This window comes from Macrotis lagotis, chromosome 1 (assembly GCF_037893015.1).
Source record: "Macrotis lagotis isolate mMagLag1 chromosome 1, bilby.v1.9.chrom.fasta, whole genome shotgun sequence".
In the NCBI taxonomy this organism is placed as follows: Eukaryota; Metazoa; Chordata; class Mammalia; order Peramelemorphia; family Peramelidae; genus Macrotis; species Macrotis lagotis.
The window spans coordinates 434,893,715-434,916,884 of record NC_133658.1 but is presented as its reverse complement, the minus strand read 5'-3'; the positions used below and the strand labels follow the sequence as shown (position 1 = coordinate 434,916,884).

General features: G+C 40.1%; 1 protein-coding gene across 1 annotated transcript in view; it reads right to left on the bottom strand.

Moving 5' to 3' along the window:
• PLD4 (phospholipase D family member 4) overlaps positions 1–21,620 on the bottom strand; it is a 31,097-nt gene extending 9,477 nt beyond the window's left edge. The window contains exons 1-6 of the mRNA XM_074213243.1: positions 21,331–21,620; positions 8,658–8,887; positions 6,778–6,961; positions 5,021–5,141; positions 3,709–3,836; positions 2,018–2,218 (exon numbers count right to left, since the gene is read on the bottom strand). Coding sequence (XP_074069344.1) covers positions 2,018–2,218; positions 3,709–3,836; positions 5,021–5,141; positions 6,778–6,961; positions 8,658–8,887; positions 21,331–21,366 — 900 coding nt within the window. The 5' untranslated portion in view covers positions 21,367–21,620. The remainder of the gene's footprint in view (positions 1–2,017; positions 2,219–3,708; positions 3,837–5,020; positions 5,142–6,777; positions 6,962–8,657; positions 8,888–21,330) is intronic.
• Between the last annotated feature and the right edge of the window lie 1,550 nt (positions 21,621–23,170).

Sequence of the window (23,170 nt, the reverse complement as noted above, 5' to 3'; positions counted from 1 at the left end):
TAAATTTTTTTCATCAAAAAGGATCAAAAGATTTGGAGCAGATCCTTGGAGATCATTTGGTCCAACCTCTACCCAAACCCCATTTTACATATAGGGAACCTGAGAACCAAAGCTGTTAGGTAAGCAACTTGCTAAAGGTCAAGATCCCCCATGATATGGTTTCAACTGACCCTTCCAGATTACATTCCAGGGTGATATGCCACAGTTTTCCTCATCTACGTTACTCATCAGACAAACTGGAAGACACAGTAGCCAACCGATGCTTTTCACCTTTCTGATTATTCATTATTTCTTGCACAGTTTTCTATTCCTTGCAAGTTGTTCTTTTTTTCTCCATTTCTTCCTTTCTAAATTTTCCCCTTAAGAGACAAACTCCCATACTGCCTTTCTAGCAAGCTCTCTCTGACCCTTCAGAAAGAAACAGTGTCTATCCTTCCTTTTAACTGCATAACCCTTTGTTTGGGGCTCATACACAAATCCTTCATGGATGTGCCCGAGTCCATGTGAATTACAAGGATGTAAGGATAGGAACTGGATTATTCTGTTTCTAACAGTGAAGGTATAGAATTTGGAATCAGAGGACATGAGTGAGCTAGCTCTGCCTCTCACTCCCTGTGGAAATTTGAGAAGACCCTTCACTGCTTGGCCAGACCCAAATAAATGGATCAATGCCACATAAGAAGTAGATGTCTAGTGGAATGTCCCAGGGAATCTGTGCTTGGTATAATGCTATTAAACAATTTTGACAGTGACTTGGTAAAAAGTGCTCATCAGATTTCTAGATGACACAGTAAGTTCAAGGAGCCTGAAAACTCAAATGTGAGTCAAGGGTAGTCCCCAAAATAGATCTTAAATGGCCTTAATACAGGCCCAATGCCCAGGATTAGGAAGGGACTAGCCTTTTTCTATACTGCCCTGAACAAACCACATCGTGGGGTGGTCTGTTCTGGAAGACACAATCTGGGAAAGATATTCATAAACTGGCAAGTGTCTAGGGTAAAGTGGCCAAGATGGTGGTGGGTCTCCAGAGAATATGTCATGAGATTTGGCTGAAGGTTCTGGGGTATTTAGTTTGGAGAAAAGAAGATATCACAGTGGACTTATAGTAGTCTTCAAAGATGTCAGGTGGAGGAGGGATTAGGTTTACACATTGTGACCCCAGGGGTTAGAGTAGAAACAATGTTTAGAACTGCAATGAAGAAAAGAGAGAAGCTTGAGATGAAAAAAAGAATATGTACACAGTGCCTGGCTTAGAATAAGTACTGGATAAATGCTTGTTGACTGACCAATTAGTGGATCTGTCCAATAGTGGAATTGTGCATGTCTATATTGGAAGGCATTCCATCCCTTGACTCTGGGTATTATCTCTGGCAGTCCCCCATGCCTGGGATGCTCTTCTTCTTCATCTTTGCCTACTGAACTCCTTGGCTTCTTTAAGCATGATCTCTTCAAGAACAAAGGTTAAACAACAAAAATCCCAGCTAAAATCTTACCCAACCCCTCTTAATTCTACACTTTTCCTCCTATTTTCTCCCTGCGCTCGCTCTCTCTCTCTCTCTCTCTGTATATATATACATAATATATATAAAATTATATATTATTTTTATATATTTTACTTTTTTACTACAAATATTCTATTTACTATACAGTCTATTTGCTATAAATGTGCTTTTAGTATTACATATACTTGTTGGCACTGCTGTAGGGGAGATTCTCAGTCAGATGAAGGTTGCCCCACACCGCATCTGAGATTCCCTTTAACTTTGAGAACCTGTGGTTTAACCTCTCTGACCCTCAGATTTCTCCTCTGAAAAGTGAGAGTGTTTGACTAGAGGATGGATGAAATCCTTTTATCTCAGATGATGATCCTATGATCATTGAAATGCCAGCCCAAGGCTCTGACTACTATGCCTGCTCAGAAGGAACTAGTATGTTACAGTCAGCAAGCAGAGAAGACAAATGCCTAAGTTAGAAGAAATCACCTTTTTCTAACTGAGTCCTGAGGATTCCCACTTACAGAGAAATAGGCAGTAGTGACCATCCCATCAAGTGTTTCCTGCAAGGGGTGATGCCAATTGATGTTTGTAGAGTAGTTCTGGGGCCAGGGTTTGGGGACAGTGGCCTCAGGGATCCCCAGGACCCAATATGTCTGAAATGTCTTCTCAAGGTCATATGCAAGGGAGCTGCAGTTATAGATGACAACTCCAAGTTCCTTCACCTGTAGAAATCCAGAAGATAAAGAGAGACAGAGAAGCATGAAGTATACAGAGAACTTGGAGCTTTTTGGCCCAGGATAAAATCTGGTCTTATGTAGAAACCCTACCAAGCCTTCAAGGCACAACTGTAGTTCCACCTCCTGCAGGAACTATTTTTTAAAATCCCTCATCTAGGGCAGCTAGGTGGTGCAGTAGATAGAGCACCAGTCCTGGAGTCAGGAGGACCTAAGTTCATACAACCTCAGACCCTTAATAATTACCTAGCTTTGTGACCTTGGGCAAGTTACTTAACCCCATTGCCTTGCAAAAAAAAAATCCTTTATCCCATGGTGACCTTCTTAGTTCACGAGCCTTAGCTTTTAGGTGCTCCAGGACAAGATACTCTTTCTAGCCCCGAATAGGGGATCACTGTGAGCATCTAGTCTGAGGAAGGATCTGGACTCAGAGAATGAATCCAGCAAGACATAATCCCATATGTGAGGATTCTAGTTCCCTCATTTGACAAAATAATTATTTTCAAATTACTTTAACATTTCCAAAATGTTTTCCTCATGATAATCCTATTTATTTGTTGTCTTTCAGTCATTTCAGTCATGTCCAAATCTGAGTGACCCCATTTGGATTTTTGTTTTTAGGTTTTTGCAAGGCAAATAGTGTTAAGTGGCTTGCCTAAGGCCACACAGCTAGGTAATTATTAAGTGTCTGAGGTTGGATTTGAACCCAGGTACTCCTGACTCCAAGGCCGGTGCTTTATCCACCATGCCACGTAGCCACCCCTTGGATTTTCTTGACAAAGAAATTGGAGTAGTTTGCCATTTCCTTCTTCAATTCATTTTACAGATGAGGAAACTGAGGCAAAGAGGGCAATGTGACTTGCCCAGTGTCACACAACTTGTAAGTGTCTGAGGCTGGATTTGAACTCAGGAAGATGAGTCTTTCTGACTCCAAGTCTCACACACTACCTACTTCATCACCTAGCTGCCTCTACAGGTAATGCAAAGATGATTTTTCTCATTTTATGGAAGAGGCTCAGAGAGGGAGCCCTCTCTGATGATTACATATGGTTACAAAGGTACAGAAGCTATGTCATCTGAACCTGGTTCTTCTAACTACAAATCCAGCTGTTGATAAGGAGAATGATGGTGATATCCACTTTATCAAACTGTCTCTCATTGTGGGGCTCCTTGAAAAAAAGTAAGTTTTCCACCTCATTTAAAATCAAATACAACTGGCAAAAATTTGACCACAATTTTATGGTAGAAAGAGACAAGATTTGGAGTCGACCTAAGGCAAATCTCAGAAGCTGTAAAATGAGCAGGTAAACAATTTTATTTCTAAAGTTGCTTTTAAGGCTGAATCTCATAAAAACTTTCTGAGAGCATATATATTGAATACCCATCTACAAAGGGTATAAGAAAGGCCCCCAGCTCTCCTTTTCCTCCTCTCTTTCCCCTCTAACTCTCATTGAAGTTTGCAGTGAATAACAGATCACCTGAGTCAGAGACCGCCAGTCCATGTTGGCACTGCCCATGTATACATGTCTCATGTCCACAATCCAGAACTTGGAGTGCAGGACACCATGAGTCAAGTACTTCATTGGGATTTTCCTCACCTGGGCTCCTATTAGAGAATGTAGGGGACATAGATAAGGATCCTCTGATACACTCAAATCCCTCCCTTAACATGAAACTACTCCTCAAACATTAATGCCACTGAGTATTCATAAGTATTTATATTGATTTTCCTGAAAGTAGAAATAAATATATTTGAAATATGACTTTAAATCCAAATCTGAATAAATTTGGGAATTGCAGTCCAGAAAAACATCATTCTCTCTTTATCCTGAGAAAGTTTAGGATTTTTTCAGGCTCTGAGCTGTGGCCTGAACTTTGGATATGACAGGAGTATTGGCTTGGTCTTCAGAAGGAGAGATGAGAGAAAAGAGGAAGTTATAGCTTCCAAAGCAGCAGCTACATTTGGTCTACAATGAAGTCCAAGGCTGACAAAAACATGTAAGAAAATGCTTCTGCCCCTTCCAGAACTTGAATAGGCTTCTTGACTCTGGCACAGACTTCATGCTGCCATGTAAAAATGGAGAAGTCATACAGATCCAATATGGTGGGAAGGAATTTTAGAGACTATTAAGTCCAACACCCTCATTTTACATTTGGGAAAACCCAGAGCAGAGACAGGACTGTCCTACGGTCATATAGTTAATGACAAAGCCTGGGCTAGAATAAAGTTGTCTTGGCTGTCATCCTCTTCTTTCAATAATGCTGCACTACCAAGTAGCCAATTCCTGCCATATATGAGCTGATCTGCATCCCTTCTTGAGGCAACCATTTTTTAACAGGGTACCAAATAACCCTTTCAAATAAAAAAAAAAGAATGTTCTGAAGGTGAAACTTTAGATGCTGAGATCCCGGTCAATGGAAAAGGGATCCTTGGATTGTAGTCTTCTTATCCATGCATGGGATGTCTCTATTTCTACCTATGGCTAGCGTCAGTCCTGAAACCTGGTATGTTATTACTCTACTTCAAGAAGATGACAGTATAGAATGCTGTAAAGCAGAGGCTGAACAATGGACAATCCACATCCCTCCCATGGGGTTTTCTTCTGGACAGGAAGTAGCTCATGGATGTTGATCTTTTCCCCTCTATATTCTCCTCATTCCCATATACCAAGACAGACTTCTTGGAGAAGATGGCATTTCCTGAGGAGTCCCCTAAATGCAGGAGGAGGAGGAGGAGGACTTAACTCTAGCTAGGTGAGGTCACCAGGGGATGAGGCCTTGGGTCTCTACCTTTGCCCACAAGGACTTCCAGGTCAGTAGAATTCACAGCCAGTGTTGGGTCACTTGTTGCAATGGTCAGAGAGATGTTCTGGGCCAGCAGAGTCTCCATTTTCCCCAATAATTCTTCCCCCTGTAGAACAGAGCTAAAGTGTAAGCAGGAGCGAATAGTGGCTTACTTACCAGACTAGGACATCTCTGTAGAGGCGAACCATCCAGGCAGCCCTAGACTCTCCAAGCTCAGAGTTCAAAATGCCTTCTACTTTCTTCTTCCCTTATTAAAATGCTACCCAGTCTCCAATAGCCTTGACAAGTGGCAAAAGTTTCCCTCCAGGTAATTTTCATGAGTCATATTTTTGGTCACTTGGTTATAAATGACGGAGCACTTTGTTATATTGTAGAAAGAGAATGGATAATGAGTTTACAAATCACCTTGATTTGCGTGAGCTCCCCTATTATCCAGGAGAGACTGAAATAACCTGGGAATAAAAATCAGTCAACTAGGAGAAATGCTTGTGAGACATACATGTGATCCTTTGCAAGGTCCATGGGGTGAATCCAGAATACCTCTGCTCTGCCAGCAACCACAGAGCCTGCTCACACTAATTCTTTTTTGTTTGTTTGGTTTTGGTTTTTGCAAGGCAATATGGTTAAGTGACTTGCCCAAGGTCACACAGCTAGGAAATTATTAAGTGATCTGAATTTGAACTCAGGTCCTCCTAACTCCAGGGTTGGTGCTCTATCCACTGCGCCACCTAGCAGCCCCTAGGCTCATACTAATTCACATCAGCCCCAAATGGATAGAGCTTGTACAAACACCCTGCTTTCAGATACCCTGTATTCCTCCTATTCTCTTGCTTCCCTTTGTTATAAAAACATATAAACTATTCTTTAAACCCCCAATCTTTGAAGCAGCAGACTCGGTTCTGTTGTTTCTCATGTGTGCCTGTTGTACTTGTCCAATAGATGCTTCCAGGTTCTGCACTATTTTGGCTACTGTACTAATTACCAATTAATTAATATATACTTGACTAAGGAAAATTCTGCCATGTAAATCTCTTTTTCAAAATGCAAGTCCCCAAAAGGCAGTGCCTGCCTCTATTCCTCCTTTGTGTCTACCAGACTAGGAACTCTTGAAGGCAAGGACTGGCTTTCTCTTTATTCTATATATTGCAACAGCAGAGCTGGCCTTATAGGGACTCAGTATAAACTGAACTGAACTGAGTTTAAATGAAGCTGGAAGGATGAAGGATGGGATGAGACAGAAGGCTTCAAAGAGTCTTCAAGAGTACAGGAACGTGTATGATGGTTCAGTTCAATGTCCCAGTAGCACAACTGATTCTTGCATACTGATAGCTTTTACCTACTTGATAACTGACAACTACAAGTTATTCAAAGACAGTGATGCCAGTTCTGAGTAATGGTCTCAGAATGAGGAAAGGCTGAGTTCCCATTCCCCCCTTTGATATTTGCTAGCTCTGTCTGTGATCATGTCATTTAATGCTCATTTTCCTCACCTATATAAATTGAGCTAAAAATATCTCTACCTTGTAGATAAGGGACAAATGAGGCAAATGTATTCAAAAGTGCTTTACTAATCTCAAAGGGCTACCTAAATGACAACTATTATTATAATGCTATAACCTCCCTTCCCAGCCAACCTTTCCTTTTTTCTGGATTTTGTAAGTGGGTTTAATGACCCCAAAGGTGATGATCAGAGTATTCTACCCTCCAATTTGTGGCCTACTCAGTCTGCCTTGTGCACATACCGGTTGGGAAGAAGAATCATTGACACCAATGTCGGACCCTGTGAGGGACCAGTAGTAAGAAGCAATGTGGATACTCTCCTGAGCCTCATCCAGGAGCCTCATCCAAGATTGGATCAGGGGCTGGGCTGTTGAATGGACAGATATATGGGACAGGTCCTGAGGAATGCTCTCCACAAGGACAAACCTGCAAAAGGAATAGCCCAGGCTGAATTAAACCCTTAGTCTCATATCCCCAAGTCTTATTCCAGGACATATAGGAGTTCCTCAGTGGTCCTATGGAGCTTCATGTCTATTCTCCTTCAAGGCTGGAATTACTAAGGTGAAGTGAAAGCCATGGTGTATAGAATGAGAGAGATGACAGGACCACTTCTTCTTCTTTGATCAGACACTGTAGAATATTATGTACAATTAAGTAGACTAAATTATAGAAGCATCATTGACAAGTTACCCACCAGAGGAGGGGAGCCAGTGTGGGGAAAAGACTAGAGACTTGATCCATGATTAAAGAAACTGTGGGTGTCTACCTTGGGCAAGAGAAGGCTTAGGGGGAAGTATTATTTGAAGAACCATCATGGAGAAAATGAAATTAGATCTCTACTTGGGCAAAATTATTAAGAGAAAGGCATAAGGAAGTAGATTTTAAGTCTATGTGAAAAAAAAAACGCAATTTACAACTAGAGCTATCCCAAAATGGAAGAGGCTGCTTAGGGAGACATCATGGTAAAATGCAAAGAGGAATAGATGCAGAGTCAGAGGACCTAGGGTTCTAGTCTCAGCTCCTTATCTCTATGACACTAAACAAGTCTGAAAATAAGGAGGTAGGAATTGATGAGCTTTGAACTCCTGTACAATTCTAGATACTATGAGTTTTGGGGGCTTAAGACTGACAAGATCCCATGAGGTTTCCAAATTCTGGGATTCTGGTATGATTGCCTGAAGAGGGGAGACCAACAGGAGCCAAGGTGGGATTTTATGTATTGAGGCAGATGAGGGGGAAGGTATTTGGAGCCAAAAGTTATGGACATGGATCTTCCCAAGTCCTCCCACAACAAACCAGGAATCTGGCCCATTGCACAGTTTCTTTTGTGGGGATTGGGGTAAGTCAGTGATCCCAAACTTTTAAGTCTTCTGTTCAAATCCCTTGGGTAGCAGAGTGGTATAGTGGGTATAGCAGGGTTTATTATCAGCAGAGATCTGGATTCAAATTGTGCCCCTGTTCATCCAAGAAAATGACCTTCACTATTTATACTGTGGAGTAGTGGAAAGAATGTAAACTTGTCATCAAAGGATCTAGATTCAACTGGTGCTGCTATCTAATAATTTTATGACACTAGAAAAGTTACTTCTCTGGCACTCATTTTCCTTGTCTCTCAAATGAGGTACTTGAACCAGATGACCTCTAATGTCTCTTTAAGTCTGAAATCCATGATCCTAAATACTTTGTCTTATGGACACCTGTGCTATTATTTAATTGAAGATAAAAGTGAAGTATCAAATATTTAACTATTTGATGGATTTGTGAGCTCATATTTGAGAGTATTATCTTCAGAGATGAATATTGTAAGCCTTTCACATCTTCACATCCTGTGTGATTCATACTTGCATTTTTCTTTTAAAAATAAACAAAAGATTGAGGCTTTTAAAAAATTCTGTCACTTTACAATACCCTTTCAATTAATAAATATTTATTACTCTGCCTCTGATACTTTTTAGCTTTGTGACCTTGGGCAAGTCCTTTAAACTTCCAGCACTTACACAATGGGGAAAATAATGTTAAGTAATTAAATTATAGGATGATTGTGAGGATCAAATGAGTCACTGTTAGTAAAGGGTTCTATAAGCATAAAATTATTCTATAAATGTCAGCTATTAGCACCTACTTGCATGAGTCATTGAAGTTCCGTGTCTCCCCTTCCATCTCCTCCAGCTTTCCCCCATTTGGTTGACCATCCTCAGTGAATCTCCTCCCGGTGTCCCATGGTCCATAGATCAGAACCTCTTCCTTTTCCTCCCCCACATTCAGGACTGGAGGAAGAATGACAGGCCTCAGGAAGTACATGTAGACTACAGCCAGGAGCCAAATCATAGACAGTGTCCCTATAATCTGAAACTAGATAAAAGTTTGGAAATTGTGAGGTGGGGGATTAGAAGGGAAGGGGGAGATACAAAGAAAACATCAGAGAAACCTGAAGTTAGGGAATGAGCTGATAAATCCTTCATACTGAAGTGTCAGTGGTTGATAATGCTTTGAAGTTCTCCTTGATCTACCTTTGAAGGAACAGAAAATCTGAAGTCAAAGGTCTGAGATTTAAAGGACAGAATTTAGATTATCATAGATTAAGGAATTTTGTGGTCATAGAACTCACTTCAATTCATCTAACTCAACTCTTTCATTTTACAGATGAGGAAGCTGAGTCCCTGAGGGAAAGAAGTAACTTGTCCAAAATCAAAAAAAGTAATTATGTGGCAGAGCAGGAATTTGAATTTTGATATTTTGACTGTCAATCCAGAACTCTGTGTATGGAAATGCAGAGCAGAGTTCCCTCTGACCTCCTACCCTTTTGACCAGTTTTTCAAAAGAACTGTTTCTTATACGTCACTTGTCCAAAGAACATATTTTCTGGTCGATGGTAAATTGTTATTATCACAAAACTTTGATTATCAACAGTCTTTTCTTCTTGAAATTTTTAAACTTAAAAAAAATGATTCTCCCATTTCTCTCTGAGTCCTGCTCCTCCAATTCCCTAGTTTCCTTCATCTCCCCATTTCTGGACCCTGTACTATTAGCATCTAAGAGCCAAGGGATGGGGCTGGAAATAGCAGAAAAGGGGCATTTTGCCTTTTGCTCTATAGTTTGGGTTGGAAAATTCTACCTTTGAGTACTGCTTGAGGTAAGGCCTACCTACCAACAGATAACTGACCTGACACCCTCATTTTGCAGATGAGGAAACTGAGGCTCAAAGGAGTTAATGTGGTTTGCCAAAAGTCACACAGGATTCAAATACAGGATTTCTGACTTCCAATTCCAGTACTACTAAATCATGTGCTTGTAAGAGGCATTCCTGCTCATATATAGATCGTGCAAATGCCCTTTGAGATTCTCTTTGTTGTTGTTAAGTGGCTTACCCAAGGTCACACAGCTTCAAGTGACTGAGGTCAGATTTAAACTCAGGTCCTCCTGACTCCAGGGCTAGTATTCTATCCACTGTGACACCTTAAGATCCTTCCAATACCAACATTGAAGCTAGGAGTATTTCCTGGTTTCTGGGATTTGGAAATGAACTTTCTATCCATCATCCAAGGGTTCAGCCTTGGCAAAGTGATTTGTCTCCGAGTCTCCCTTTCAGACATTGCACCATTCATCTATGCCACCTCCTGAATGCCCTCCATATGTAGAAGGTACTCCTGACTGAAAGAGTTCCTAGTTTCCTTTGAAGATGAAATCAAATACCACCTTCTTTGGTGAGGTGACCTTTCCCATGAGGCCTTCCCTTCCAGAATCTGTGTTTCATTTGTACATACTTATATGTAGGGCCCTGTCTGGTTTATTGCCCAAATCAAACTCATAGGCTAGCTTGTCAGGGAGGCAGTTACCACCATATTCTGGATACTCTGTAGTTTCAAATTCCTGAAATAATAGCTCACTACTCTCCACTAGTAGCATGGTGAGAGGCAGCCGAAAAGAATGAGAATAACACTGGATTTGGAGTGAAGGATCCTGGGACGGTAGGTAAGTCACTTCCTAACTGATCCCTAAGTTTTTCTGTAAAAACTTGGCTCTCTCCCTTCCTAAGGTTAGGAAAGTAGAATTTCCACCATAACAATCATCATCATTATATTATTTTTTAATTTATAGAATAAAACAAGCATTTCAGTAATATAGTACAATAAAAAGACTTGTAAACTATAAATTTATTATATATAGCTTGCTATTTCTTTCAAATGCACAACAAAATTATCATGTAAATTGCTCTTTTTTTTTTTACTTCTTTCTTTTCCCTGCCCCACTATTATCAGTTTTTTATAGGGATGCAAATAGCATCTTTCTTCATATTCTTTTTTTGGTGTTTTTTGGTTTTTGTAAGGCAAATGGGGTTAAGTGGCTTGCCCAAGGCCACACAGCTAGGTAATTATTAAGTGTCTGAGGCTGAATTTGAATTCAGGTACTCCTGACTCCGGAGCTGATGCTCTATCCACTGCACCACCTAGCCGCCCCCATTTTTAACAGGAGTATTTATAATAGCCAAAATAACTTATTTGCTCAAAGTTATTCTTTTTTTTTTAGGTTTTTGCAAGGCAAATGGGGTTAAGTGGCTTGCCCAAGGCCACACAGCTAGGTCATTATTAAGTGTCTGAAACCGGATTTGAACCCAGGTTCTCCTGACTCCAGGGCCGGTGCTTTATCCACTGTGCCACCTAGCCGCCCCTCAAAGTTATTCTTAAAACAATATAGCTTTTATTGTGTAATGTTCTCTTAGTTCTGCTTATTTCACTCTTCATTATTTCATGCAAGTTTTTCCATATTTTTCTAAAATTAATGAGCTCATCATTTCTTACAGCACAGTAGTATTCCATCTGAATCATATACCACAAATTATTCAGTCATTTCCCAGTTGATGGGAATCCTTGCAGTTTCCAGTTCTTTGACACCATATGAGAGCTACTATAAACATTCTAGAATATATATATATAGGTTCTTTCCTTTTTTCCCTAATTATCTTTGGAAGTAAATCAAGCAATGGAATTGCTGGGTCAAAGGATATTATTGAAACATGATAGGAAAATAATAATAATAAAAGTAACTAACATTTATCTAATATTTTATATAAATATTAGTTACTTTTATTATATGTACATATATGTCAGATGCTTTACCAATATTCCATCTTGTCCTCACAGCAAACTTGGGATATAGGTATTATTATTATTTTACAAATGAAAAACTAAGGCAAATTAGAGACTAACTTGCCCAGGGTCATTTGAGGCCACATTTGATCTCAGGTCTTCCAGACTCCAGGTCTAGCACTCTCCAGCTAGCTAGCTACCAAATAGTGGAATTATCTCCAACAAAGTAGGTTACTTCTCAGAAGTAGCCCTGAAAAGAGCATCTTGGGCCAGGCACAAATTGGGAAGATGAGAGTAAGGAAAGGGAAGACAAAGACAAGGGGGCTGTCCATAGAAGTCATACCTGGAGACACTTCTAAACTAACAATATCCTTTGGGAGGCCCTGCCCGAGATGATCAACCAGCCTCCTCCTCCAGAAAGTCCACCTCCCTCCCTCTTCCTCTCTAGTCTTTTTCCTCCAGGTCTGCCTTGTCAAGAGTCAATGAGCCTAGCAGTTTAGGAAGCCCTTCTAGCCAGACCCTAACTCTAGGCCATTTTCCCCATTATCACAACATACTTTAATAGCACAAAACACTATCCCACTTGACTTATTCCATTTCATTCTTACAAATAGTTTGGGAAATAGGGTAAAGGTTATTCTCCCCATCTGATGGGGGGAAACTGAGTCCTAAAGAGGAGAAAATGACTTGCCCTGAAACCCCAAATGAAATGCAGAGCCACAGTTATGATCCCAGATTTCATGACTTCTAGCTTGGAGCTCCCTCTTAGCCTTGCACTTTCCTTTGGTGGGGGGGGTGGGGTGAATTTATAAGTGCTTTCCACACTCCACCCCCTACTGACATGCCCTAGGAAGAAAGAACTTTTAGTTTAAGTCAGATCTCAAACATGCTCCCCATTTCCAGTTCCCTGGTGACTGAAATCTCTCCTGGCTAAGGAAGAGGCTCATTTGAGCAACCAAATACTGTTAGGCCAAGTGCCAGAGCCTCACCTTGACAAAGTTGTTCTCCTTGGGGTTTGAAATGACAACGTTCTGCATGGGGGGCAGGGTTATCAGGAGACTTGAAGGGAAGGGGCTTGCTAATCAACCCACCACAAGTTGTAAATCATCTTCTTGATAACCAAATTATTCTCCCAGCTCAAAGACTGTCAGGGACTCCCCAGTGCCAACATTAGTGGCATTAGTCTGGTATTCAAGACTCTCAACAATTTGACTTTGATCTTCCCTTCTCCAATCCTTCATTAAATCTCTGTTTTCTGGCTGCTTGAGAAATCTTTCTGGGTGTCCCCCAGGTTTTTGGAAGAGGTATAAACCTGAGGATTGGGGCAGGGCTACACTGTTGGGGTAGGGCTGTGGCTAGAGTTGATTCAGCTGAGAAAACAGCCAGTCTGGGCATGAGAACAGCCCACCTGACTCTAGACAACCACACCCAACCATGCTTCTTTCCTTTCCTCCACCCATAAGGAAGCCCTGAGCACTGAACCTGATATTTGCAAGAGAAATACTTGTTCCCAAGAATGTTCCAGACTGAGTATTAAGGTGTCAGGACTATGACTTGAAAGACATCAAAAGGTGAAGAGGTTACCTGATAGGAACTCCTAAGGACTGGGCTTTTTCCTCAGTGTCAAAAACAACAACAATCATTAGGAACACACACACACACACACACACACACACACACACACAGAGAGAGAGAGAGAGAGAGAGAGAGAGAGAGAGAGAGATAATAATCAAGTTCAGTCCCCAGAGAAGAATTAAGAAAATGCACCTCCCTTCCCTCTTTGCAGAAGTGGGGGATTATTTGGTGTGGAATGGTATATATACTATCAGATAGGATAGATGTGTTTGATTTTTCTTTAAATCTTTGTTACAAGGGATGGCCCGCTTGATAGGAAAGGGAAATGAATTTGGAAATGAAGATGAAATTAGTGTTAAATGAAAGATCTAGCCAAAATAAAATTTGACTGAAATAAAGACAAGAGATCTTACACACAGATGAAAATAAGCACTGAGTGTGTGCTTAAATACTCTCACAAAATGCTCTCTCCAATCCCTCCTTTCCCCAAAATGATCTCTCCTTCAGATTTCTCATATCATTTTGTCTGAATCTCTCCTTACTCCTGATGACATTCTACCTTGCTGCAAACCTATGTATCCTTCTATCCTGCCTATTACACAGTAAGTACTAATTTGAGGACATAGCTGTGTGGTGTTTTTTTTCTACCGAAAAAGGGGGCAGCTAGGTGGCACAGTGGATCAGCCCTGGAGTCAGAAAGACCTGAGTTCAAATGTGACCTCAGACACTTAATAATTGCCTAGCTGGGAGACCTTGGGCAAGTCACTCTTAACTTCATTGTCTTAAATAAATTTAAAAAATTTTTTAAAAGAATGTAATGTGTAATATAATATAATGTAATTCTATAGAATGTAATAGGTACCTAAAAATGTTCTTTGAATTGAATGCAAGGGTAAGAGTTGCTGAGATAGACAAAATCCCCAACCAAGGTGGTCTTTTGAAACTCAGGGTAGGGAAGAAAGAAAGGGAGAGGGAAGTGATTTCGTCTTAGGTTGTTAACCCTAACTTGATGGGGAAAAACTCTCAACTTTGGAAGGAAGCCTGGATTTAGAGTCATATTCAACTCCTGACTCTGATACTTACTAGTTATTAGACCCCGGATGAGGCTCTTCCCATTTCTGGGTCTTAGTTTCTTGATCTTTAAAATACAGAGTTCATTGGCATCCTCTGACTCACACTTGGTGCTGTAAGGAAAGCGTTCTTTTCATTTTTGTTTGTCCACCCATCTACCAACCTGAGATCTCTATCTACCATCTCTTTTAGAGTTCTACCTTTCAGTAACATTTGTGTGTTGGATAGGAAGCACATTTCCTAGGCCAGAGGTCTCTCTGAAAAGGAAACCTGAATGACAGAAGACCTCAGTCATTGAAACAGGGATGAGCAGATTTCCTTTAGAAAAGACAACCTAAAACAAGGCCCAGGGTCCAAGAGAAGAACCAAGGACTTTTTAAAATGGGACAGACCTCCAAATGGGACAGATCATCCAAAGAAGACCTCAGGAGGCAAATAAACTGGACCTCAGTTTCCCCACATGTAAAGTGAGATAGTATGACTAAATGATCTCCCAAGTTTCTTCCAGTTAGAAATTCAGCAAACTTTATTTAATTTAATCATTAAGTACTTGCTCTGCACTGTGCTATGAATATAAAGACAAAAACAAAAAAAATTGTTATAAATTTATTATAACCCATGATAAGCAAGTTGTGATGGCTAACTAGACATGGGGAACTGAGGAAATTAGGAAGTTATAGGGCATCTTAGGTAAACCTCAACTCAACCTTCTTTTCCCCAACCAGTTGCTGATAGTGGAGATCTTTGCAAATCGGATCTGAATTTCAGGTTTTATTCTGCCATGAATTCATTAGGTGACTATAGGCAAGTTGCCTCCCCTCCCTGGGCCTCAGTTTTCTCAATTGTAAAGTGAGAGGGTTGGGGCTAGATGTTCTCTAAAGGCCATCCTTGCTCTAAATCGTATAAATCAAAGCTACCTTCCAGTTCTGCCATTCTATGTTCTTGGATTATTTGATTCTAATACATTTCAATCAATGCTACTTCCTCCTCCCTTTGGATATCCTTTAGGAATTCAGCCAGGAGAGACCTAATTGATTCCCTACCTCTGTTCTATTTCTCCAGACCCAGATATGGATTTAGGAATATTCTGTAGGAGTCTCAACAGAAGGTGAAGCTTCTAAATGTGGGTCCAGCTTGGCTAGCATTCTCAATCTCCTTTTCCAGGAAGTGCAAGGCATATACTCTATATGTATGATCCACAATTGATGAAACTCCTTATTTTGGGGGCAATCCTATTGAGTTGTGCACAAATCTGACTGTACATTTGGATCTTTGCCCAAAGAACAATAAAACTGTGCATACCCTTTGATCCAGCAATACCACACTAGGTTTATATCACAAAGAGATCATCAAAAAGGGGAAAAGGCCTAAATGTATAAAAATATTTATAGTGGCCCTTTTTGTAGTGGAAAAGAATTGAAAATTGAGGGAATTGGGGTGGCTAGGTGGAACAGTGGATAGAGCACCAGCCCTGGAGTCAGGAGTACCTGAGTTCAAATCTGACCTCAGACACTTAATAATTACCTGTGTGGCCTTGGCCAAGCCACTTAACCCCATTGTCTTGCAAAAACTTAAAAAAAATTGGGGGAACGCCCACAAATTGGGGAGTTATTGAATTATATGGATATTATGGAGTACTATTTTTCTGTAAGAAATCATGAGCAAATGGACTTAGAAAAGACTTCCATGAACTGATGCTGAATGAAGGGAGCAGAACCAGAAGAACACTGTACACATTAACAGGAACATTGTGAGATGATCAACTATATAGGATGCAGCTTCTCTTAGAAGTTCAGTGATCAACGACAATCCTGAGAGGCCTGTTATGGAAAATGCTTTTCATATCTAGAGGGGAAAAAAATTATGGAGTCTGAATGCAGAACAAACATACTATGTTCATTTTTTAGTTTCTTTTATGTATTTTTTTCTTTCTTTCTCAAGAGTTTTTCTCCTTAGTTCCTCTTTCACAAGATGACTAATATGGAAACATATTAAACATGATTGTAAATGTACAAACTCTAAAAGATTGTTTGCTGCCATTGGGAAGAAGAAGGGAAAGGAGGGTGGTAGAAAAATGTGGAACTCAAAAACTTGCAAAAGGATAAATGTAGAAAACTATCTTTGCATATAACTGGAAAAAAATAAATAAAATTTAAGAAAAAAAACTGATTGGAAAAATTTCATAGGAATCATTTCTCCCAGAGATCTATCCTAGGCCTTGTGCTTATAATATTTTTATCAGTGATTTTCATAAATCATTGCAATTATTCAAATACTCATCCAATTCGTGCAATTTGCACAAAACCAGAAAGAGTAGGTAATATAATAGATGACAGTCAGGATCTAAGAGGATCTTAATTGACCATTAGTCTAATAAGATGAAATTTAATATGGATAAATGTAAAGTCTTAACTTTGGGGGTGGCTAGGTGGCACAGTGGATAAGAGCACCGACCCTGGAGTCAGGAGTACCTGAGTTCAAATTCAACCTCAGACACTTAGTAATTACCTAGCTGTGTGGCCTTGGGCAAGCCACTTAACCCCATTTGCCTTGCAGAAACCTAAAAAAACCCCAAAAGTCTTAACTTTGATACAAAAAAAATCAACTCTACAACCACAAGCAATGGTGAGAGAGCAATTTGTCTGAAAAACTTGTCTACAAACTCAGTGAGTCAGAAATGTGATACGGCAACCAAAAAACTAGTCTAAACTAAACCAATGCAACCTTGACTTGCATTAGGACAAGTATAGCTTTTGAGAATAGGGAAGTGAGTCCTGTGGTACACTGCTGTCAGCAAACCTCAACTAGAGTACTGGGGTTGGCTCTGGATGCTGTATTTCAAGAAAGACAATGATAAACCGGCAAGTGTTCACAGAACAGTTATAATGGTGTAGAAGTTTTGGATCTGCATCATATAAGGATTTGTTGAAGGAATTAGAAATGGTTAGCCTGGAGAAGAGATGATCAGGAGAGCAATCCAAATTGTATCAAAGTATTCGAGAGACTTCCATGTGAAAAATGACTTTCATTTGTTCCCTCTGACCCCAAAAGATAGAAATAGGAGTTGCCAAGAAACCAATTTTGATTTGATGTCCAGAAAATCTTCCTAATGATTCAGAAGTGTCAAAATGTGGAAAAGGTCACCTTAGGAGAGGACCATTTTTCCTCCCTGGAAGACTTCAAGAAAAATCTGGATGGAGTGTTAAATGATGCAGTTGAAATAGGTGGATAGTGGTCCTGAAGTCAGGAGGACCCAAGTTCAAATTCAACCTCAGTCACATACTGTGTGATCCTGGATAAGTCACTTAACTCCAATTGCATCCAAAAATTAAAAAAAAAAGTCATTTTGGACAATCACGGGTAGGGTATGTGATAGGGAGGAGTCCTTGGGTTCACATATTGGAGCAGATCAACATTGACATCCCTCCCATCTTCTGAATACTGTCATTCTGTGAACTTGCTCATATCTGGCTAGAGACCATTTTCAGATCCCAGCAGATAACTATCTCCCTCACATCAATGATGATATCAACTCATAATGATAAACCAGTGCTGATGCTTTATTACAAAGTAAGTGCTGCATCATCAGTAAAATTGTGAACATAAGTCCTGGGTAGAGATATGGGACTGGAGCTCTCTCATCCTGAGGGTCTGTGACTCTAGGTGTCTGACTGTCCCTCTCTGTGATGCTATACTCTGTATGCATATATCACTCTCACTAGCAGCATATCCTCTGTATATGTTTCAGTTATGTTTTTAAATTGCTCCATAACCAAGGCCTGAAATGAACTATTTCCAGTTTTCACTTCCTCATTTTATTTTTAAAATCACTTGTAGTTTTGTTGTGACTGTTTGAGCCTAGTTCCACTATGGGGGCCCCCTCAGTTGCTCCCTACATTCCTAGTCCCCTAGAATTCTATGCCTGTCCCACCTTGAATCCAGAGCAGACCCATCAAATCTGAGAGCCACTGAAAGTCTTATAGTTTAGTCTATATAATCACACAGCATGTGTGTATTTCTGTATTTCTGGTTTCATGCCAGATCCAGAGTCAAAGGGTCAAGGTTCAAATCCTGCCTCTTTTACTTAATACCTGTGTGACCCTACTTTTGGGATTTGGTTTCCTTCATAGGTTCTTTACAGTTGATCTGAGCATTTCTGGTACTCAGATTAACTTGACTGTTCACAATTATTCTTCAAACAATCTTGCTGTTACTGTATTCAAAGTTCTCTTGGTTTTACTCATTTCACTTTTTCTGATTCCATGCAAATCTTTCTGTATTTTTTCTAAACTCAACTGGCTCGTCATTCTTAATCACTTGTTAGAAAATATTCTACATGTTATAGTTTGGTCTTTATTGCAGATTTTTAATATAACTGAAAACTACCCTGTGGTTTCCTTTGGGTGTATCATGGTGGATTCTAATAAAGAAATGATGATTTCAGTGATTTGTGGGAAATTATCTGGTATTTATATTATTAAGGAAGTAATACCACAGCTGTCTTTCCCCTGAAGGCTTTCTAATGAGACCTCCTACCTCAAGTCCCTCCCCCTCTTCAAAACTCTCTCCACACAGTATTCTTTTTTTTTTTTTTTGCAAGGCAGTAGGGTTAAATGGCTTGCCCAAGGCCACACAGCTAGGTAATTATTAAATGTCTGAGGCCAGATTTGAACTAAGGTACTTCTGACTCCAGGGCCAGTGCTCTATCCACTGTGCAACCTAGCTGCCCCCAAAACAATATTCTTAAAGCATAGCTCTGACCATACCACTCTCCTGCTCAGGAAACTCCAGCGACTCCCTATTGCCTCTAGGATCAGATGTCAACTCCTCTATCTGGCATTTAAATTCCTTCCTAGTCTGACCCTAGTCCATCTTTCCACTTGTATACATACAATTCTCCTTCATGGATTCTTCATTGATTGATTACTGCTCTTCACATGCAACAATGCATTTCCAATCTCTATACAAAGGCACAGATTGTTGTTCTCATTGACTGGAATATAGTCAGTCACCTAACATTTATTAGTCAATTAACTGGCACTTACAACTCCTGATTGTGAATCAGGTTCTGCTCCAAGTATAACTCTTAGAATCTCTAGTTGCCTCAAGGTGCTCAAGCTTCTCCTACATGATGCCTTTCTGACCTGGGGACCATAGACTTCTCCTACCCCCAAATGAGGGACTTATGGTCAGATTTCAGGGGTTTTATGAACTTGGATCTCTTTATTGGTCTTCTTTGTAATCTTGTGATCGTTATTTTAAGAATTTAAAAACATTATTCTGAGAGGGGGTTCATAGGTCCTCACAAAGGAACCATGATACAAAAAATGTCTAGTGTAATGGAAAGACTAAGAACCAGAAGAACCATAAATGAATCCTAGAAACTATGTGGCTTTCAGGCAAGCTACTTAACATCTAGGTGGTGCCATGGCAAGAATACTGGAACTGGATTCAGGAAGATCTGAGTTCAAATCTAGCCTCAGACACATGTGACTGTGTGAGCTTGGGCAAATCACTTGCCCTCAGTCTTTCTCAGTATCATCATCTATAAAATAGGAATAATAAAGCAACTCTTCTCAGTCTGTTTCATAGGTCAAATGAGATAAAAATTTGCAGAGTTGTCAACTTTAGTGTTATAAATATAATACTTTAATATATTATTAAATCTATATTAGATATATAATACTTTTATCATTTATTATCCAAGAAACTGAGGAGCTTCCCCAGCTATAAAATAAAAGGGTTGAATCACAAAGATCCATACCAACTCTAAAACTGTGATCCTATGATCCTATTTTCTAATGCCTCTTTCCAGCTCTGACATCCATGTTCTATGTTCTAAGTTTCTTCCCAGACCTAACATTCTATGTTCTAGCCTTACAGCTATGCTCTGACATTCAATCAACCAATCAATAAACATTAATTAAGCACCAGTCACTGTTCTAAGAACTAGGGATATAAAAAAACAAGATAAAAGACAGTCCCTGTCCTCAAGGAGCTTACAATCTAATAAAAAGACAACAAACAAATATATGCAAAGTAAGCCATATACAAATAGGCAATAATGATAGAGTGAAGACACTAGAATTAAAGATTTTCAGTAAAAAATAGAATTTTGAAAGAAGCAAGAGAGGTCAGAAGGCAGAGTAGCCAGGGAGACCATTCCAGGCAAGAACAGTCAGAGAAAATACTTAGAGTTAAGAGTGAAGAGCCTTGTTTAATGGAGGCCCTAGATTGAAGAGTATATAAGGTGTAAGAAGAAAGGTAAGGAGGGAGCTAAGATATGAATGCCAAATGGAACCACTGGAGTTGATTGACTGGGGGGTTGGAGGCTGTGGGTTACATGATGACCTGCACTTTAGGAAAATCACTTTAGTGAATGGGTTGAAATGGAGAGAGACTGGAGATAGGTAGGCTGTTGGAATAGATCAAGTGCAAGGTGAGGAGTACCTGCCCCAGAGTGGTGGCAGTATCAGAGGAGAGAAAGGGAATAGTCAGAAGATGGTGCAGAGGTGAAATCAGCTGGCCATGGCAATAGATTGGGTATAGGGTGTGAGAGGGGGGTGAGGACTCAGGGGTGGCTCCTTGGTTTCTATGCTGTAGATAGAGGCAATGTTGCCCTGTACCAGTAATAGAGCAAGTAGAAGTCAGGGAGAGTTTAGAGGGAAAGGTGATGAGTTCTGTTTGGGACATGAGTTTCAGATGTCTCCAGCAAATCCATTTCAAGATGTCTAAAAGATATGATTAGAGCAAGAGATGTAGAATTGAGAATCATCAGCATAGAGATGGTAATTAAATTATTTGTTTTTAGGATTTATTTTTGAGTTCTCTGTTTTAACCACAGGTCCCCCTGGAAATAGCAACAAGGGGCTTTTGCCATGATTATTAATACCCTCCCCCTTGCCTCAGGGAGAGAATTTCTGGGAATACTGGAATACCAAATCTCTGGTGGGTTCCTTCCCCCATTACCCAAGGGTCAGACCCTTCCTTAGAGAGATCACAGCTTGGGAACCTGCAATTGTTCTTTCCTGCCCTTAACCCACACTTCCCACGGCTACTCACCTTGAGGGTCACTTGTGTAGTCTTGTCCGCCCCCATCTAATCACAGTCTAAGGGCTGGTAGAAAGATCACTGGGACTGGAAGCAGAAGTTGGGGATTTGAATCTCAGTTCTGTTCCTTCCTAACTGTGAGACCTTGGGAAAATCAATGATAAGTCTGAGCTTTTATTTCCTCTTTTACAGGATGAAAAGATTAGATCAGATGGGCTCTTAAGGGTCCTTCCATGTCTGAATCTTGCGAAGCCAGGATGCAGAGAGGACAATTCACAGCCTTAGCTCAGTCTCAGGCTTCCTCTCTTACTCAATCATTTAATACTTCCTCTTTTCTATTGCTTCCTTTTTGCCTCTTGGTCCCATGGTGCCACCGGGAACTACAGGTTCAAAGTATAAGGGAGGGGGCAATATTTCTCAGAAATCTAAGAATGTTTCAGAGCCCAAAGAGGCATCTTCATCTCTAAGATATCTCTATACAATTCAGGAATCTTCAGAATGGGAGGACAGGATGGGGAGAGGCTTCAAAATACAGCCCAAATCAGCCTCCCTAAGAATCTATCCCTTGCAGGAGTGAGTCAACATTATTTCCAATTCCCCCTTCCTACCCAAAAGGTAGAATACTTTTGTACTCAAGCAGGCAGAACTGAGTGTCCTCAGAGTCTATACACCTCCTTAAATCAAATTACACTATTTGCTTCATTTGCTCAAGCCCTAAGGAGTTTGTTTCAGAACCATCTAGCTGAACCAGATAAAGGAAGAAGAGGAAGGACTTCACTCTAAGGGAACTCTGTGATCCCATTTTGGGGTTTTCTTGGCAAAAATACTAGAGAGGTCTGACATTTACTTCTATAGTTCATTTTACAGATGAGGAAATTAGGCAAACAAGGTTAAATGACTTGCCCAAGGTCACATAGTGTGTCTGAGACTGTTTTGGAACTCGTGAAGATGAGTCTTTCTGCTTCCAAGCCCAGGCCATTTAGCTGCCTCAAATGTAGAAAGTACTAAGTAGGTGCTTGCTGACATGTTTGGAATCATAATTTTTTGTCCAAAATAGATTTCCAGAGATACATAGAAAAGGTTTATAACAAGTAATTATTATGATAGAGGGTTATAGGATGTAATAACATGAAAAACCTGGGTTGCATGGTAGCATAATTAGCTGAGTTTTGTAACTACAATAATCTTGACTTTCCCCATTCTTCTTTGATATATTGAGGATCAACATAAGAAATTAAGTGGGAATTTTGGGGTGAAAGCCACAGATGACATGCCAAGGCCAGCAGATGACCCAAAAAAGTTTAGAAACTAAGAAATACATAAAATTTACATATAATAATGTTTAATATCAACACATTTTATCTTTTGATACAAAATAATTCAGATTTATGCTCTGGTATGAAAGGAGGATCAAAAAATTTTATGTGAATTTTCCAGATTGCAGGGGACACCTTGCCCCAACCCCCATTATATAGAAGAGATAATTCTTTATATGGATCCCCACTCAAAAAGTAGTGTTTAAGGAGTCCCCCAGACATCAGTTCATGATCCACACTATTCAATGTTTTTTGTTTGTTTGTTTTAACAGTGGCTTGTATGAAGGAATAGATGGCATACTGACTAAATTTATAAATGACATAAAGTTGGGATGGACTGTCATGTTGAAGGACAGAGCTAGGGCTGAAAAAAAACTTTAAAAAATCTTGACAGGGGCGGCTAGGTGGCGCAGTGGTTGGAGCACCAGCCCTGGAGTCAGGAGTACCTGAGTTCAAATCCGACCTCAGACACTTAATAATTACCTAGCTGCGTGGCCTTGGGCAAGTCACTTAACCCCATTTACCTTGCAAAAAAA